This window comes from Mustela nivalis (genome assembly GCF_964662115.1).
Source record: "Mustela nivalis genome assembly, chromosome: 1".
Classification (NCBI taxonomy): domain Eukaryota; kingdom Metazoa; phylum Chordata; class Mammalia; order Carnivora; family Mustelidae; genus Mustela; species Mustela nivalis.
In genome coordinates, this window is record NC_139020.1 from 139339833 (window position 1) to 139354222 (window position 14390).

At 35.2% G+C, this 14390-nt stretch overlaps 2 protein-coding genes across 8 annotated transcripts in view; one reads left to right on the top strand and one right to left on the bottom strand.

Annotated features, from left to right (window-relative positions):
• The window catches only part of RARB (retinoic acid receptor beta), a 450938-nt gene extending 448178 nt beyond the window's left edge, over positions 1 to 2760 (top strand). For all 6 annotated transcript variants that reach the window (XM_082686911.1, XM_082686913.1, XM_082686916.1 and 3 more), the window contains one exon: positions 1256 to 2760. In XM_082686911.1, coding sequence (XP_082543037.1) covers positions 1256 to 1452 — 197 coding nt within the window. In that variant the 3' untranslated portion in view covers positions 1453 to 2760. The remainder of the gene's footprint in view (positions 1 to 1255) is intronic.
• A 50-nt stretch (positions 2761 to 2810) lies between these two features.
• Positions 2811 to 14390, bottom strand: part of TOP2B (DNA topoisomerase II beta) — a 59038-nt gene continuing 47458 nt past the window's right edge. For both annotated transcript variants that reach the window (XM_082686892.1, XM_082686891.1), the window contains exons 29-36: positions 13536 to 13680; positions 13110 to 13271; positions 11467 to 11668; positions 10263 to 10342; positions 8601 to 8711; positions 5952 to 6074; positions 4164 to 4258; positions 2811 to 3303 (exon numbers count right to left, since the gene is read on the bottom strand). In XM_082686892.1, the coding sequence (XP_082543018.1) occupies positions 3136 to 3303; positions 4164 to 4258; positions 5952 to 6074; positions 8601 to 8711; positions 10263 to 10342; positions 11467 to 11668; positions 13110 to 13271; positions 13536 to 13680 (1086 nt within the window). In that variant the 3' untranslated portion in view covers positions 2811 to 3135. The remainder of the gene's footprint in view (positions 3304 to 4163; positions 4259 to 5951; positions 6075 to 8600; positions 8712 to 10262; positions 10343 to 11466; positions 11669 to 13109; positions 13272 to 13535; positions 13681 to 14390) is intronic.

Below are 14390 nucleotides of genomic sequence, written 5' to 3' on the forward strand. Positions count from 1 at the left end.
GTTTGTGTGGCAACTTGAGCAATTACAGAAGTGCCTAGAGCCAGAGGACAGTTGAGTGCTAGAGTGGAGTTTTTCTTTTTTCAGAGAGAAAACTCAGCAGCTATCCCTGGTACCAAGTGTGCTTTGTCCCTGAAGACTTGGCTGAGCCAGGGAACAAACGCTCTAATTCAGAAAGTGCCTTAAAAACACGGTAAACTTGTTTGACAAGGAGTCTCAATTCCTGAGCTCCTCCTAAGAGGTTTTCTAAGTGAGCCATTCTGAGTTCATCCCTAGCATGGGATTAAGACTATTTGCAAATAGCAGATACCAGTGCTTGGCCATTATAATTGTGAGGTCTTTGACTTTAAAATCAATGAGGCTGTTTAACTTAATACTGTCATTCTCTATATCTAGCTAGATCAGTGCTAATAGAATTTACTGTGATTATGGAAATATTGTATAATCTGCAATGTCCAATACAAGTAGCCACTAGCCACACGTGGCTCTCAAGCACTTAAAAAGTGGCTAATGCATTTGAGGCACTGTTTTTCCTAATTGTTATTTTAACGAATTTAAATTTAAAATGCCACATGTGGCTGGTGCCTACTGTGCTGGACAGTGGAGTGCTACATCAACTTGATAATCACCACACATTTATTACTTAAGTTACTTCCTTCATTCATGGGTAACTGGTATCCTTGATAACTGTCTTATTTTAAGATATGCTCTTTCTGGTCATTTATCAGGAGCTTCTCTTTGTAAGTTATGTTAAATAAATATAACCTGCTAACCTTCCCTGAAACTGATTCAGGCATGGAATCATCAAGTTTAAGCAAGTCGCCACATCTGTGTTGTTTTCCCAGAGATGAAGTAAAAAATATTTAAATGTTATAAAATCAGAACTGCCTCTCCGAGACCTGGCCAGGGTTCTCGTTCTTGCCATGTCTGCTCAAACTGGCATGGTCTGACCCAGAAATGTGGTCTCAATATGTGCCACCAGTGTTTCCGTCAGTACATGAAGGATATAGGCTTCATTAAGTTGGATTAAGTGAACTTCCTTGAATGGGTCACCCAAGATACCTACCTTAATGCCAACATATTGTACATAAAAATAGTCAAATTATGAGGGCTTTAAAGGGGAAAAAAAAAATAAGGACAGCATCGGGGAGGCATTGGTAGCACAGTTTTCACTGTTTCTAAAGTCAATTAAAGTTGATCCCGAGTTACTCAGCTTAACTCCCTATCTCTATCGGATTTTATTATTTCTCTTTAAAAGGTGCAGAACGTGTAATTACCTTGAAAATGGAAATTCCTGGATCAATGCCACCTCTCATTCAGGAAATGCTGGAGAATTCTGAAGGACATGAACCCTTGACCCCAAGTTCAAGTGGGAACCCAGTGGAGCACAGTCCCAGCACCTCACCCAGCTCAGTGGAAAACAGCGGTGTCAGTCAGTCACCACTGGTGCAATAAGACACTTTCCAGCTACTTCAAACATTCCCCAGTACCTTCAGTTCCAGGATTTAAAATGCAAGGAAAAAAAAACATTTTTACTGCTGCTTAGTTTTTGGACTGAAAATATATTAAAACTCAAGAAGGACCAAGAAGTTTTCATATGTATCAATATATACTCTTCACTGTCTAACTTACCTAAAAATACAAACTTTTTCAATTCTAAAAATCAGCCATTTCGTGCAACCAGAAACTAGTTAAAAGCTTCTATTTTCCTCTTTGAACACTCAAGATTGCATGGCAAAGACCCAGTCAAAATGATTTACCCCGGTTAAGTTTCTGAAGACTTTGTACATACAGAAGTATGGCTCTGTTCTTTCTATACTGTATGTTTGGTGCTTTCCTATTGCCTTGCATACTCAGAATAACCAAGACACCAAGGTTGTGAAACAGACTACTGTACGTGTCCAGCTAAGAAAGGCTCAAAAAAATAACTGTCTTGCTTTCACAGAGCAATCAGGACATCAAGGTAAGGAAAGGGGACTGTTGTACAGTATGACAAGATAAAGCTAGAGATAATTCTAATTTAGTTAGTACGGAAGCTTGTCCTTGCTCTTTTTGACGCTCTCAAACTGCGTCTTCTATTTCATGTTGCCCAGTAAAAAGATACAAATTCACTGCACTAGCAGAAGAGAATTCTGTATCAGTGTAACTGCCAGTTCAGTTAATCAGATGTCATTTGTTCGATTGTTAATGTCACTTTAACAGTGGTTTATTACTTAATGACATAACTACACAATTTAAAAAAAAAAAAAAAAGATACATTTTTACAGTAATGGTAGCCTCCAAGGCAGAAACACTTTTCAGTGTTAGTAAGTTTTTTGTTTACCTATTCACAAGCCATTAGGGAAATTTCATGGGATAATTAGCAGACTGGTCTACCACCCATACCATGTAACTCCAGTGTCCTTTCTGATGCATGCCTGCTACGGAGGGTTTTTTCTAGCCTCCTTGATGCCCAGAGGCTAATATGAACTCCCAAAGGCATGGACAGAGAATCTGCATCCTTTGACCTTGTTCGATCACTATGAAGCAGAGTGAAAGCTGTGGTAGAGTGGTTAACAAATACAAGTGTCAGCTTCTTAGTTCTCATTTAAGCACTAGTGGAATTTTTTTTTTTTTTTTTTGATATATTAGCAAGTCTGTGATGTACTTTCACTGGCTCTGTTTGTACATTGAGATTGTTTAACAATGCTTTCTATGTTCATATACTGTTTACCTTTTTCCATGGAGTCTCCTGGCAAAGAATAAAATATATTTATTTTAAAAGTGTATGGGAGCTTTTACTACACTTTCATCTTTAGTAAAGACACAGAGTACACAGTTCCATTTTTAATGTTTAAATTTCATTTCAAAAAGCAGGTCTGTAGTCTGCAACCATGACAATTAAAATCTGTGCTAATGCACGGCAGTCTATAACAAGTCTACAAGCCAATCAGACAGTACATGACATTTCAATGAGTAAAAAAGAGCATAAAACTGTATGTGTAAGAACAAAATGTTAAAAGGCCTACCACAATAATAAAAAACCATCAATTACATTATCACATTAAAATAAGCCAGATGTACAAAAGTCTGAGACAGAAAAGACAAAAGGACAAACACAATTTATCTGTTGAAAATGTTTCTGTGCTCTTTGGGCACTTAATTAAACATTGCAAAATCAACATCTTCTTCTTCATCAGACTCTGCAAAATATTTTACTTCTTTCCTAGCCCTACCGGTCCGTGGCAGAGAAGGTGGTTCAGAAGTGAAGTCTGATGGGAAGATGTCCACATCTGAATCCTGATCAAAAGATGTTTTCTTCAGTTTCTAGACAGGTTTAAAAAAAAAAAAAAAAAGTTAAAATGAATTATTATTCCTTACACTCCACTTACATTTGAAAAATATTGCAAATAATGAGGTTACTAAAATCAGAGTTTAAACGCTGACTGAAGTATACAACCAGTTATCTAATCCTTTTTCCCCTTTATAAAAATAAATCTAATAATCAGCCACCTGGTAGTCTCCTACCTTTTCTGAACATCCATATTGCCAAGCATATGCAATGTCAAGATAATAAAAATTTTTTGTAAGTACCTATCAATTCATGAAAGGAAAACAAGACTTATGTGCAATACAGAGTACACCCTGTATAAAAATCAGGGAGGAGTCATCAAGATGGACAAGAGGCATGGATGATGACTGCATGGAGAAAGTTCAAGGTGGAGAGCAACACAAAGCTAAAATCTCTCTGTATTTTTAAGTTCTGAGAGGAAGAGAGAGAGGTGAATATTTGAGGGTTTTTTGTTACCCTAAAATGATTGAAAATTCACCATAGTCAAATGAATTCAAGTTAAAAAAAAGAGAAAAATCAAAGTAGGCCAAGTAAATCCTAGTTAAAAAGAAATTGCATTTGGACTGAAAAATAGTATTTCAGACAGGTAGCATATAACTTCACTGGATGAAACAGATTCTTAAATAAGTAGGCTAATTTATGCCATACTCTTATCCAAGGAATAGTCCAGATTATATAGATTTTATACTTGGATAATTCTTTAACCATATACAAAACCTCCTATGTATCAGACAGGCTAGGTTTAAAGCTATTAAAAGACATTCACAGTAATAAGCCAACAAAGCCAGTTATAGATCATCATAAAGCAATGCATTAAAAAGGTCCTCCTAATTACCTTGCTTGTTGTTTTGGATGTTTTCCTGCCAGGGTTATAATCACCTTCATTTTCAGAGCCAGATGCTTTCCTTTTCTTTGCCCCTCGGCCTTTACCTTAAAATAACATAAAGGTTTTTTTTTTTCCTCCCCCCCCTCTCAAGGTTAAGTACAATATAACAAATACATGCCACAACATTACACTTCACTTCTTTGGCATGTCTCAATCAGTACTGCAATCCTGTTCTCTAAATGAGATAAAAATGTTTTGGCAGCATCATTTCAGTTCTGGGATGATATGACTAAAGAGTATTTCACAAATACATTTAAAAATAGTTGGAAGGTCCTGGTGACAAATTTAAATGACCAAGTCCCTGATACACAAGAGAAAACACTAGCATTTTAAACATGTAGTCCTTGTGCCTGAAAAAAAAAAGTCTTCAAAGAGTGCTTTCTAACTTGTGATTTTAAAAAAATAACAAATTTTAAAAAATTAGTTTCTAATTTGTCATAGACTAGTACCTTTAAAATTATAAACTGAATTACTAAAAAGTAATACAGTAGTACCAATTTTATATTTGAATGTGTACTCAAAATTTTACTTATCACACATTAGTAACAACTATTCTAAGATGCACAGTCTTAGAATAAACCCCCAGTATTAATCATGTAATAATTGGTCAAATCCATGTTCCTTCTCAGACTCTGAAGTACCACACAAAGCTTATTACTGTTATTTTTATTTATTTATTTATTTATTTTTGCCATCTACCTAACCCCTTATTCTCATTGGAAGAAGGGGGAAAGGTAACATGCAAATGGTAACAAAATAGTTTCCATCCTACAATGATGCCAGATACCACTAGAGCAATTCTAAATTTTAAAAATTCCTTAAGAGCTATGACTAACCAGACTGTACTAGTAAAGACAGCTTAAACGACCTTGGGATGTTTATCAGATAAATCGATGAAATGGCACTTGTTTTCAACCATGCATACCATACATAATGACTGCCTCAGTCACTGTTCCTTTTTGCCCCTATTCTCTCTTCTTTCCATGTAGGTCTGTATATCTCCTTATCCCAACTACCACCTTAATATCTGGCAATATCTGTTGATTAGATAGAATGTTGAACGGCAACCCTTAAAAAAAAATTATATTTTAAAAAGCACCTTTGAAGACTTTCTAGATTCTGAAGAAAAAGAGGGGGTACCAGGGAAAACTCATGTTGGTGACCTTACAGGTCCCTGAGTATAGGAATTCCATTTCCTAGATGAGCAAAAAGCTCATCTCCAAGTCCTAGCTCTAATGAGAGTCACTCTCTAGTTGGTTGGGAGTCCTCATCTGACTTTAATTAGACACAGTCAGCCTGGGGTGGGGGTTCTTTGAACCATTCTTAGCTGCGCAAGTTGTTTACTTCACCTCTTTGAATCTCAATTCCCTGATTTATAAAATAAAGTACTAGACTTCCTCTGGACTTTAATTCAGCACGGATTCTTAGACACATTGCTTACTGAGGAGGAAAGCAATTTAAAACAAAATGGGGGGTGCCTGGGTAGCTCAGTGGGTTAAAGCCTCTGCCTTCGGCTCAGGTCATGATCCCAGGGTCCTGGGATCGAGCCCCCGATCAGGCTCTCTGCTCAGCCGGGAGCCTGCTTCCTCCCCTCTCTCTCTACTTGTGATTTCTGTCTGTCAAATAAATAAATAAAATCTTAAAAAAAAAAAAAAATAGGTACACAGTCCCTCTAAATTCAATGAGTAGAAGAGACTTTTTTCCACATGGCATAAATCAGGGTAACGTAATCTTTACCTTTTAGGGGTGTAGTCTTCTTTGGAATGCCAAATTCTGAATCTGAATCAGAGTTGATAGGCTCTACTTTTTTCTGTTTAGGGGCTCTCTTGGGCTTAGCAGTTGTATCTGAAGATGGTTTGCCTAGTAAGCAAATTTCCATTTCATAAATCAATGTAATATATTTACCAACAAACCACACTCAGTGAATCCTGTAACAATGGAATTTCTTACTGCTGATCTGAAATTGAGTAGCCTTAAATAACAAAATGGTTTCTTTCACTTGGTGCCAGTATAAAGGCAAATAATTTCTCATAGATGACAAAATGTTTTATTTAATTATGAATAATTTGTCTTTTGATATTTCAAGTGAGATTATTTTAAGCAAAGGCCATTATAGTGAACCAAGCAGTAACTTTTTAAAAGCAGTAGTAAAACTACAGGATAGTCATGACAAAAAAGTAACATATTTGACATTAATTACAACTCAAGTATAATCACATTAAGTCCTAACTTCTAAAATGTTTTAGAGGAAAACACACACACACATTTTTATAGGGCCCTTAAATACCATGAACAGAAGCGGATTCGCTTCCACCCAAAAGCTGAAATCCAGACATGGCACTTTTATATGGAAAAAAATATGAAGGTTCCAGGTAAGTACACAATAAACCCAAAGGCCTTTGTTTTTATGAATTTTGTTTTTAAAATAGACCTTTTTTTCAGATTTACAGTCTATGAGAAAACTGTGATAAATCAGTATTTACTTGTGCGATTAGTAAAACCTACTTTGGGGGAAGAAAAAAAGCATTACACTAACCAGACTTTTCTATTTAAAACAAACAAACAGGCTAATTATATGGAAATGTATTCCCAGGCCCAATTTGAGATGCTAGGGTGAAGGCCCCTCATTCAAACGGCAAGTGGCAGTGATAGCCACAGATTTTGTGGCTTCCCCCTAAGTCCTTATGACTAAATGTACCACCAGAGCCACATGGCAGGCAGTTCCTAGCACGAGTATAGGCTTGATATAGCCATGTGTTCCAGAAACCACCTTTTTTCTTCATTAGAGTTTGCAGGCTTGCAGTGTTAGGCCGCACTTAAAACTCTACCACGTAAATTCAAGTCAGGTTATCTGAGTACTATGAGTTTTTTTCTATAATCCACTGGAGCTACAGAATTTAACTTGTACAGTAATATATGTAATTTGGAGTTAATATAGATGACCTCCCAGAGGGATGGAATGCATCCTCTTCTTGAAGTGGTATTTGTAGTTTTAGAAGAGGCTAGAGGAAAACTGAGGGCTTCAATTATTTCACACAGGGATCACCCACACAACTGACACAGGGCTAGTTCAACTACTGGTGAAATAAGCAAATAGGACAGGTGGTGTATGCTAGCCTTTTAGCTAATACTCCTCTCAAATTCATTAGGTTAAAGAGAAGTAGAGGAGCTTGATGAAGGAAACAGGTTGATACGTTCAAAGAAGTAATACAGCTCCCAGGTTTTCAGGGTGGTTACAAAATGCTCACATTAAGACAATTTTAAAAAAGATGCATGAAGGGAAAGTAGGGCCTGTCTCATGAGCTCCCCAGAAGCAAAGCAGAGACTCAAGTACAAGTATTTATTTAGGAAGTAAAAAAAAAAGTTTAAAAATGAGATGTGAAGACAGAAACCTGTCATCCCTCTGAGGGCTTATCTCTGAGCTTCTCTTACCATAAGCAATTCCTGAGTTACTGTAAAACACATATCCCAGAGTTAGCCTACCCGAGAGGCAAAAGCACTAATGTATTTGTAAACCAGCTTTTCTCAATCACTGGTAAAGGGTGGCTGGGGTGGGAAATATGAACACTCCAACAGAGTAACAAAGTTCTAATGCAAAGAAATATAGATCCTGGTGTATTGAAGTGCTATGGGGAGAGTACCTGATGTGTTGGCCAGAGAAGCTCCTATAGCTCATTAGTTCATTTCTTACCATGGTCCTAGTGCAATCAAAATTAAGTTGGGATTTTTGTTGTTGTTCTGCTATATCTAATATATGTCTGAGTCTACAATGGTACTGTGTATTTTACATTTGTAAGGTACTGAAAAGATAGTCCATACTGTATGTTTATTTACTTGCTGTGTAAGGAACACTTATCTTTTTAAACATAAAGCACTAATACTAACCTCCTTCAAAATTACCAGGAGTATGTATGTACCTTGGTACTAATACCAGATTCATTAATTAAGTCAAATCAACTTGTATTTATGGACAACCTAAGGTTGTGGATAAGAATGAAGCTCTATGACACAAAAAGAACCTCAACTGAACTGACCAATCATTCCAAATGAGGCATTAAGATATGTCCTACATAGATAACAACGGCTACTAGCAAGACAAAATTTTAATCTATTTTATAACCTAACAACTACAGGAGACCTTACTAGAAAGTTATCTTCAGTATCAATGAATGGGATTATTTTATAATTACAACAGCTTTAGAATGAGATCTTATACACATTTTAATAATTACCTCATATGGTTAGAAAACAAGAGGAATTCTCCTTACATGCGTTTATAGTATTTTCTACTGAAGTCCAAGTGCAGTTTCAAATTATATTAAATTTTCTTTAATATCAACTTTGTATCATTTATGCAATGTTTAACAACATTAAATAAGTACATACCCTTTTTAGCAGCTACAGTTTTACTTGGAACCTTATCTGTTTGCTTCAGACCAAATGATGGTGAAAATACAGAGGCAGAATCTTCTTCATTACTGTCAAATTTAGCTGAATCTAAAAATTACAAAGTTTTTAGGTAAAGAGATTTTATAAGGACCACTTAATAGTTAAATTTTGATTCTTTGTACTGATGACTTCTCTTTAGCTAGAGAATTGAGCTTATGAATTTCTACTTTGTGATCATACAGTCCATAATAAACAGCTGAAAACAAAAAAATAGCAATGTCATATTTCACGTTAACTCTATTTTAAAACAATATAGAAATGCATAAAGTAATAAAAATTCTTAATAGTCCCAAATGTTCATCATTTAAAATATAAATGACCAACTCAAAAATAAGGATTTATTTTAAAATGGAATACTAAAAAGTTCTCACTGTGATTATTGTAATATCTACACATCTAACACTATTAACCATTTCAGGAAGATCAGTAATAATGTTCAGAGCTGAGAATACTAACAACTTTAAATCATTAAAGGTCAGTTTAAAAGGCAGGTAGGCTTACTTTCAGTTTACTTTTACACTCAATTAACTAAGCAGTTCCTCCCTCCCTTTCTCCCTCCGTCCCTCCCTCTGTCAAATGAAAACAGGGACTCTCAAAATATCGACTTGGATGTGATAGGTTTTTGTTTCTGTTTTTGTTTTAAGATTTTACTTATTTATTTGAGAGAGAGAGAACAAGAGTGAGGGAGCATGAGAGGGTAAGGTCAGAGGGAGAAGCAGACCCCCGCTGAGCAGGATGCCTGATGCGGGACTCAATTCTGGGACTCCAGGATCAAGACCTGAGCTGAAGACAGTTGCTCAACCAACTAAGCCACCCAGGCGCCCTGGATGTGATAGTTTTATACAAATGTTTTGACACGCTGTCAAAAATGCCTATCTATATTCACAGAACATATACAAGATCTAGGTCTGTCTGCGCGCGCGCGCACGCGTGTGTGTGTACAAGACTGTTAAGTCTACATAGATTGTTTTGACCTTAAAAATTTCACACACAGGGTGCCTGGGTGGCTCAGTGGGTTAAAGCCTCTGCCTTTGGCCCAGGTCCTGATCCCAGGGTCCTGGGATTGAGTCCCGCATAGGGTTCTCTGCTCAGCAGGGAGCCTGCTTCTCCATCTCTCTCTGCCTGCCTCTCTGCCTACTTGTGATCTCTGTCAAATAAATAAAATCTTAAAAAAAAAAAAATTTGTACACAAAAATATAGGGAATAGAAAGCATATACCCCAATTAAATTTGCTTCAGTGAAGGGTTCAGTCTTTAAGTTACTACAGTTTAACATTACAAATCTGAATATTAGTCCCTGTAGTTTTTAAAAAACCGTCACATATATACTCGTATTGCCATGAAAATCAAATTTCATGTCCCAATATTTCTTTCTCTTTTTCTTTATTAAAACATTATACTCACATCCATACACTTCATACACACATCTACCTGCTCACCTAAATGGTTCCATATTGCCTATCTGACCAAGAAACTGGTACTTACCTCAGGAAAAGTAAATAAACTTTATTATGATGAGGGAAATGTACAAAAACAATTTCTACTTATAAAAAGTCCAGAGCAATAACATAGTAACCAATGAAAGACCAAATGGGCATACCATCTTCCGACTTCTGAGAATACGAAGGAAATGAGAAGAGATTCCCAAAATCTTGACTTTTTTTGTCATGTGAAGATTTTCTATCAGAAAGAAAAATTTAAACAACCACAATATAATTTAAACAAGCACAATTATAATTCTCTTTGTTAAAGACAGGGCAATCAAATTCTTTTTTTCTGTCTCATATGCACAGGTGTGCACACATACACACAAGAGAGACACCAGAAAAGCCAATGATTTAATGTAAGAGAATGGAAGTTGAACGAAAGTTATTCAAAATACCGCTACATTACATTTTATGACTAACAGAACTGTTCCAGAATTCAACATCAGTAAATCATTGCCAAAAACCTAAGGAGACAGTCTGAATCTCTGTCAAAGTCATCAGTAATTCTATTTCTGATCCTAGACTGCATATGATAAAACACTTCTTTAAACAGATAATAAAGCACTTCCTCTAAAAATCTGAAATAAGCTGTTGGGATGAGCAATGCATATTATATGCAATAATAAAGAAAAAACACTACAACAAAACTTATGATGTACTGTATGTTGACTAACTGAACATAATAAAAAAATTAAAAAAAATAAAATTTGAAATAGCTCACAAACTTCACATTCTACACATTACCGTTTAATACTCTCTAATAATAAGAATAATAATAAATGAAAAATCAATCAAGGCCAAAGTTAAGGAAAAAAATTAAACCTCCCAGTTCTAAAGTTTTAGTGACTTCTCCAAACCATGTTGTCGGACTATGTCCCATAGGCCTACTGTCTGTTTTTATAAACAAAGTTTTACTGGAACACAGCTGCCCTTGTTCATTTACATATTATCTGTGGCTCCTTTCTTGCTAAAATGGCAACACTGAGTAGGGTGTTGTGTATACAAGATAGTTAAGTATACATAGACTTAGTACTTAGTTAAGTCTACATAGACAGAGACCATATGGCCTATAAAGCCTGAAATATTTTCTGTAGAGCCCTTTATGAGGAAAAAAAAAAAACCTGGCAGTCCATGCTATGAGATATAGCAACAGTTCAGTAAACAGCTGCAGTATTACCCAGTCTTTTTCCTTTGTGAAGAGGATCTTACCTCGAATGATGGTAAATTCTTAGACACAGCTTACCAGGAGATCTTTTAATAGATGTCTAAATAACTAACTGCACCACATAACTGAATAGTAGTTGCTTCCTTACTTACTCTGGAGTAGCTTTTGATTTGCCTGGTGAAAATGTATATTCATCTTTATCTAGGCCATCTGAAGGAATAAATTCATCTTCCCCATCATTTGTTATAGGAGATGCTTTAACTTTCAACTCCTCTAAATCATTATTATCATCATCATCATCAGCATCATCATCTTCTTCTTCTGAGAAATCAAATGTGTACTTAGGCCTTTCCGCTAGGAGAAAAATAAAAGCGAAGGTTAAACTCAAATCCAACTTTATCTACGTGACATACTATGAATAATCATTTGAAAAATATTCCAGCTATCTCTAACACAAGAGAAAAAAGAAAAAGACAAGCATTCAGGGTTGGGAGGGACGGGGGGGGGGGGCGGCAAAAACTTTGTGGCCTCAATTACTTTGGTAATGTTAAGTGTTCATCCTGGACTATGAGAGGAGAACATAAATGAGATTATTAGGGTGCTGTTTGTCATACTTAAATATGACACTCAGAAATAGTGGTGAATATAGGCCATTGTAAAAGTGATTACTAAGATTTCCCATTTCTACAATGATAAAAGACCAATTTTACTAGTCTTAGTGCTAAACTTCCTTTTAACCTCTTGCATAAAAACTTCTATCTTGTATTCAGTTTCACTAAGAAATGACAGAAAGTAATTCTTCAGATGAATGAGAATAAAGTTAAGACCTGAGCATATTACTAAAACAATAATTTAATATAAAGCATAAAATGGTACCAACTATGGGGGAGGCACATTGGTATAATGCAAATAACTTTTATAATTTCTAGCATATATTATGGAATAAAATTTTTAAAACATTTGGGTGCTATGTAATTTTATACTTCATTTTAGATGTATGAAAAGGCCTAATTACAATTTTGAAGCACTTAATAAATTAATTTTCACATAACTTATTACTCATGTTAATTCACCTACATTGTACTATCTATGCACACTGGGAAAAGAAAGTAAATCACTGGTGATTAGAGAACCAAAGAATTTAAGGCCTGACATATAATCTAAAAAGTATCTTCCAGAGGTAAAATAACCATAATATGGTATCATTCCTTTTAAGTAAATTAGGGCTTAATAAAATTTGAGAAGAAATCGATAAAACAGGACACTCAATTTTTAAGTACTTGCAGACTTCAAATTAATGAATATTCAGAAAGGATAAAACTGGGTACTTAACAATATAGAATAACAAAATGGTATCTTTATCCTAACTCTAGCACTGCAGTTATATAAATTTATGTGATGTGCATGGAATCAGACTCCTAAAGAAGGAGGAAATTTTTCATGGGGGGAAAAAAAAATGAAACAAACAAAACTACAAAGCACTTATATTGATATATCACTGTTAGTTTAACCAAGGTACATTTTTACCAAACATCTTCAAACTATGGAGGGAATATAACCCAAACATTCTAATAAAAATCAATAAGAAAAATCGTTCTAAAGTGAATCAAGTTATGTCTAACACTGCTAAAAACCTTATTCTGTAAAGCAATTTTGTCTTCATGAGCTGTAACTTCTGAAATACTAACAATTTAGTACTTCAATAGCATTGATAATACTACTAACTTATATGAGTAATATTAACTTGGTCCAACTATAATATACAATAGAATAAATATAAAATGTATCAAAATACCAGCTGCTCTCCTAAGTAAAGAATCTCTTGGAATAACCACAGGTTCTGTTTCTTCCAGGTCACTTTCTGACTTGGATTCATCATCTGACCAAGGATTCCGTTTCTTCACTTTCTTTGCACTGGATTTACCAGAGGATGTAGGTGTTTTTCTCACCCTGGTACCTAAAAACAAAACAATAAAATATGTATCAATACTTGTACAAATATCATTAATAAAATGTGTATCAATACTTGTACAAATATCATTAGTAAAAATAAAACTTAATAATGAAAGGTTAATTATAAAATAACAAATGTCCATGAAAATTGAGAAATTACATTAACCATTAGAAGAAAAAACAGTTTAAGGGAGAAAAAAAAATAACCTAGTAATGCCCTGTACATATATATTTTTCTCTCACAAAAAACTTTATAACAATTCCTCACCAGGTTCCTTTTTTTCCCTTTTGGGTTTGGGACCTTTATTTACAGGAGCTGACGAGATCAATGCCTCTTCTCCAGTACCCTCTACCGGTGTTCCACTAAATTCTTCATCAAATTCTACTTTTACCGCTGTGGTATCAAGATCACCCTACACATTAAACAAATAAGCAAATAAATAACCAGAAATAAAAATAAAAATTAACGCCATACATTTTAGAGATATAATTCCAGCCATAGGTCACTTCTTCATATAACTAAAAAAACAATAAAATGTGATTCACTGAGGTCCAAACAGGACTTTGATCAGACCATGTTTTACTTTATTATCTATAGCAAATGATACTGCTTACCACTCTAATACTCTGATATACTCTATGAGATGACAGCTACTTAAAAGAAAATGTAAAAAATAAGAAGGCAGCTTTTGATTAGCAAAGGGACTTTCACACCAATAGGAAAATACACCAAAGTGTACCTGCAAAATAAGCTCCTATAGTTCAGGCCTCTACATACTAGAAAAACATCAGATTATTGAAGGAAGATAAGCAAACATATCATGCACTGCTAGGCATTAGTCAAAGTCTCCCTACCCTCAGATTATTAAAAGAGAAAGACACAAGGGCAAGTCATTACAATACAAATAACAAATATGGAGGGAGGTGTAAAAGTAACCCGTGGGGAGACATGAGCAACTCTGCCCAAAGCAGGGTTAAGGGAAGATTCCACAGAGAAGGGGCCCTTCTAATTGGGTTTTGAAAAGAATCATGTATGTTTGATAGCTGAAGAAAGGAAAGGAAGAAAGCATCCCAGGCAAAAAACACAGAGGCATGATGGCCACATAGTATTTAGGGAATTACA